The 1720-nt window shown below is 40.5% G+C and overlaps 1 protein-coding gene across 1 annotated transcript; it reads right to left on the bottom strand.

The window, feature by feature from the left end:
* LOC105787567 (probable galacturonosyltransferase-like 1) lies at positions 1 to 1426 on the bottom strand. The gene has a single exon (XM_012614023.2). The coding sequence runs from the start codon at positions 1389 to 1391 to the stop codon at positions 303 to 305; it is 1089 nt and encodes a 362-aa protein (XP_012469477.1). The 5' UTR covers positions 1392 to 1426; the 3' UTR covers positions 1 to 302.
* Between the last annotated feature and the right edge of the window lie 294 nt (positions 1427 to 1720).

Genomic DNA, 1720 nt, shown 5'->3' with positions numbered 1-1720 from the left:
TTAAACCAAAGCACCAAAAAAGCTTTTGATGTTTAATTTCTGTAGTAGGCATAACATGTATTATATACTGTCTTGAACAATACATAGATAAAGAAAAGAAGCAAAGATTGTATTAAGATTGTTAATGTTCACTGCTACAGAATCATATATGAACATATATCTCCAAGAAAATTTATCTTAAAATTTTCCACTCAGATCCATTTTTTTTTCTCTATAAGTTCCATGGCATCATTGAAAGAAAAAATCTCAGCCCAGAAAAAGAAAATTATTGTTGAAAAAAAACATATACTAATCATAATTTTTTAAGATTCTAAAGCAAAGGGTGTTTGTAGCAAATCATAAGGAGCCCATAAAGCATCTAAAGGACATGGTCGATTAGCATCAAGTCTCACCCATGGCTTCCCTTTACCACTCCAATGTAATAAACTAACCCGACCCGGATGTAAATTTCTGCATAATCCTCTATAATTGTCACCTCCAAGCCCGTGTTGGTTCCATCTATGATCAACAGGTGCTATGGTGCCTGCAAAGACGAGTAAAAATGGTGGCAATGAACCTAACTCGTAGATCCTTATTCTTTTTTGAAGCTCCATCCATTCGATGATTTTGATGGTGTAATCACCTTCACGCCATTTTTGTAAGTCTATGACCATTACACCGGTGTTGAAGTAACAAGGTTTCCGGCCGGCGAAGGTTAGGGAAAGTGTGGGGTTGGACCAGAAGGTTGGGGTGAAGTATGAAGTGAAGTTGGCGTTGCAATATTCCGGGGCGGCGAGGACGGTGTTTTCGTCTAGTGGGGTGGCGGCGAGTTTGGCTATGTCGTCGACTAGGACGAGGTCGGAGTCTAGGTAAACGATGCGGTGTATGCAATGAGGGAGGAGATCGGCGAGGTAGTTCCGGGCGTAGTTGAGTGGGGAGTCGAGTGCTGACCGGATGGATGTTGAGATAAGGCCGGACACGACAGAGGAGTCGTACGGGTAGATTTGGAACTTAAGGGAAGGGAAAGAGTGGGTGATTGTAAGGAGGAGGTGACGGTGGTCGGCGGTGGAGGTGGAGACGAAGTGGAAGAGGATGTTTTGAGGGCAAGAAGAGTGTTGCAGGATGGAAAAAATAGCTGCCATTGAACCACGCAAATAGGCGGCATCGAGGGTCATTGCTACATGAACAGCTTCATGGGAACACATTTCATTGGTGGTGCCATTAATGGAAGGACAAGTGGGTGCGTTATAAAATTGTGGAGCTTCTTTGAACTTTTGGTCATTATTAGTGGTGGTTGTAGCCGAGGAAGGGACGGCATTTATGGCGGAGATGAGGAGGAAAAGGAGGAAGAGGTGGTGGTGGTGGTGTCGGTGGAGGTGATTTGGTGGGATGACTAATGCAAATTTGGACATCTTTTGTTGGTGGGAGTTTAGATTTTTGGTTTTTTAAGCTTTTAATATAGGGGGGAAAGGGAACACATCAATGATTTCTAATTTCTTTTTGTATTTTCAACTTTGAACCCAAAATAAAAAAACCCCACGTTTGGGTTTAAAATTAAAAAAAGTTACTTCTAGGGACCAATGGTAAAATGTTTTTATTTTAATCAAGCTATTTTCGGGTGGATAGTGAGAATTAGTTCCTGTAATGATAAAATTAAATAAAGTCGATGATGAATATATATAGATATGGGTGAGGTTAAAATCGAAAACCAACATTAAAATTATTAGAAATATGTAAATTA

Source organism: Gossypium raimondii, chromosome 2 (assembly GCF_025698545.1).
Source record: "Gossypium raimondii isolate GPD5lz chromosome 2, ASM2569854v1, whole genome shotgun sequence".
Taxonomy (NCBI): Eukaryota; Viridiplantae; Streptophyta; class Magnoliopsida; order Malvales; family Malvaceae; genus Gossypium; species Gossypium raimondii.
The sequence above is the reverse complement of the archived record's forward strand: the minus strand, read 5'-3'. Positions and strand labels throughout refer to the sequence as shown.

Bases quoted from the DNA above. Each gene is read 5' to 3' on its own strand.
- LOC105787567 (XM_012614023.2), bottom strand. From the start codon at position 1,391: ATGTCCAAATTTGCATTAGTCATCCCACCAAATCACCTCCACCGACAC.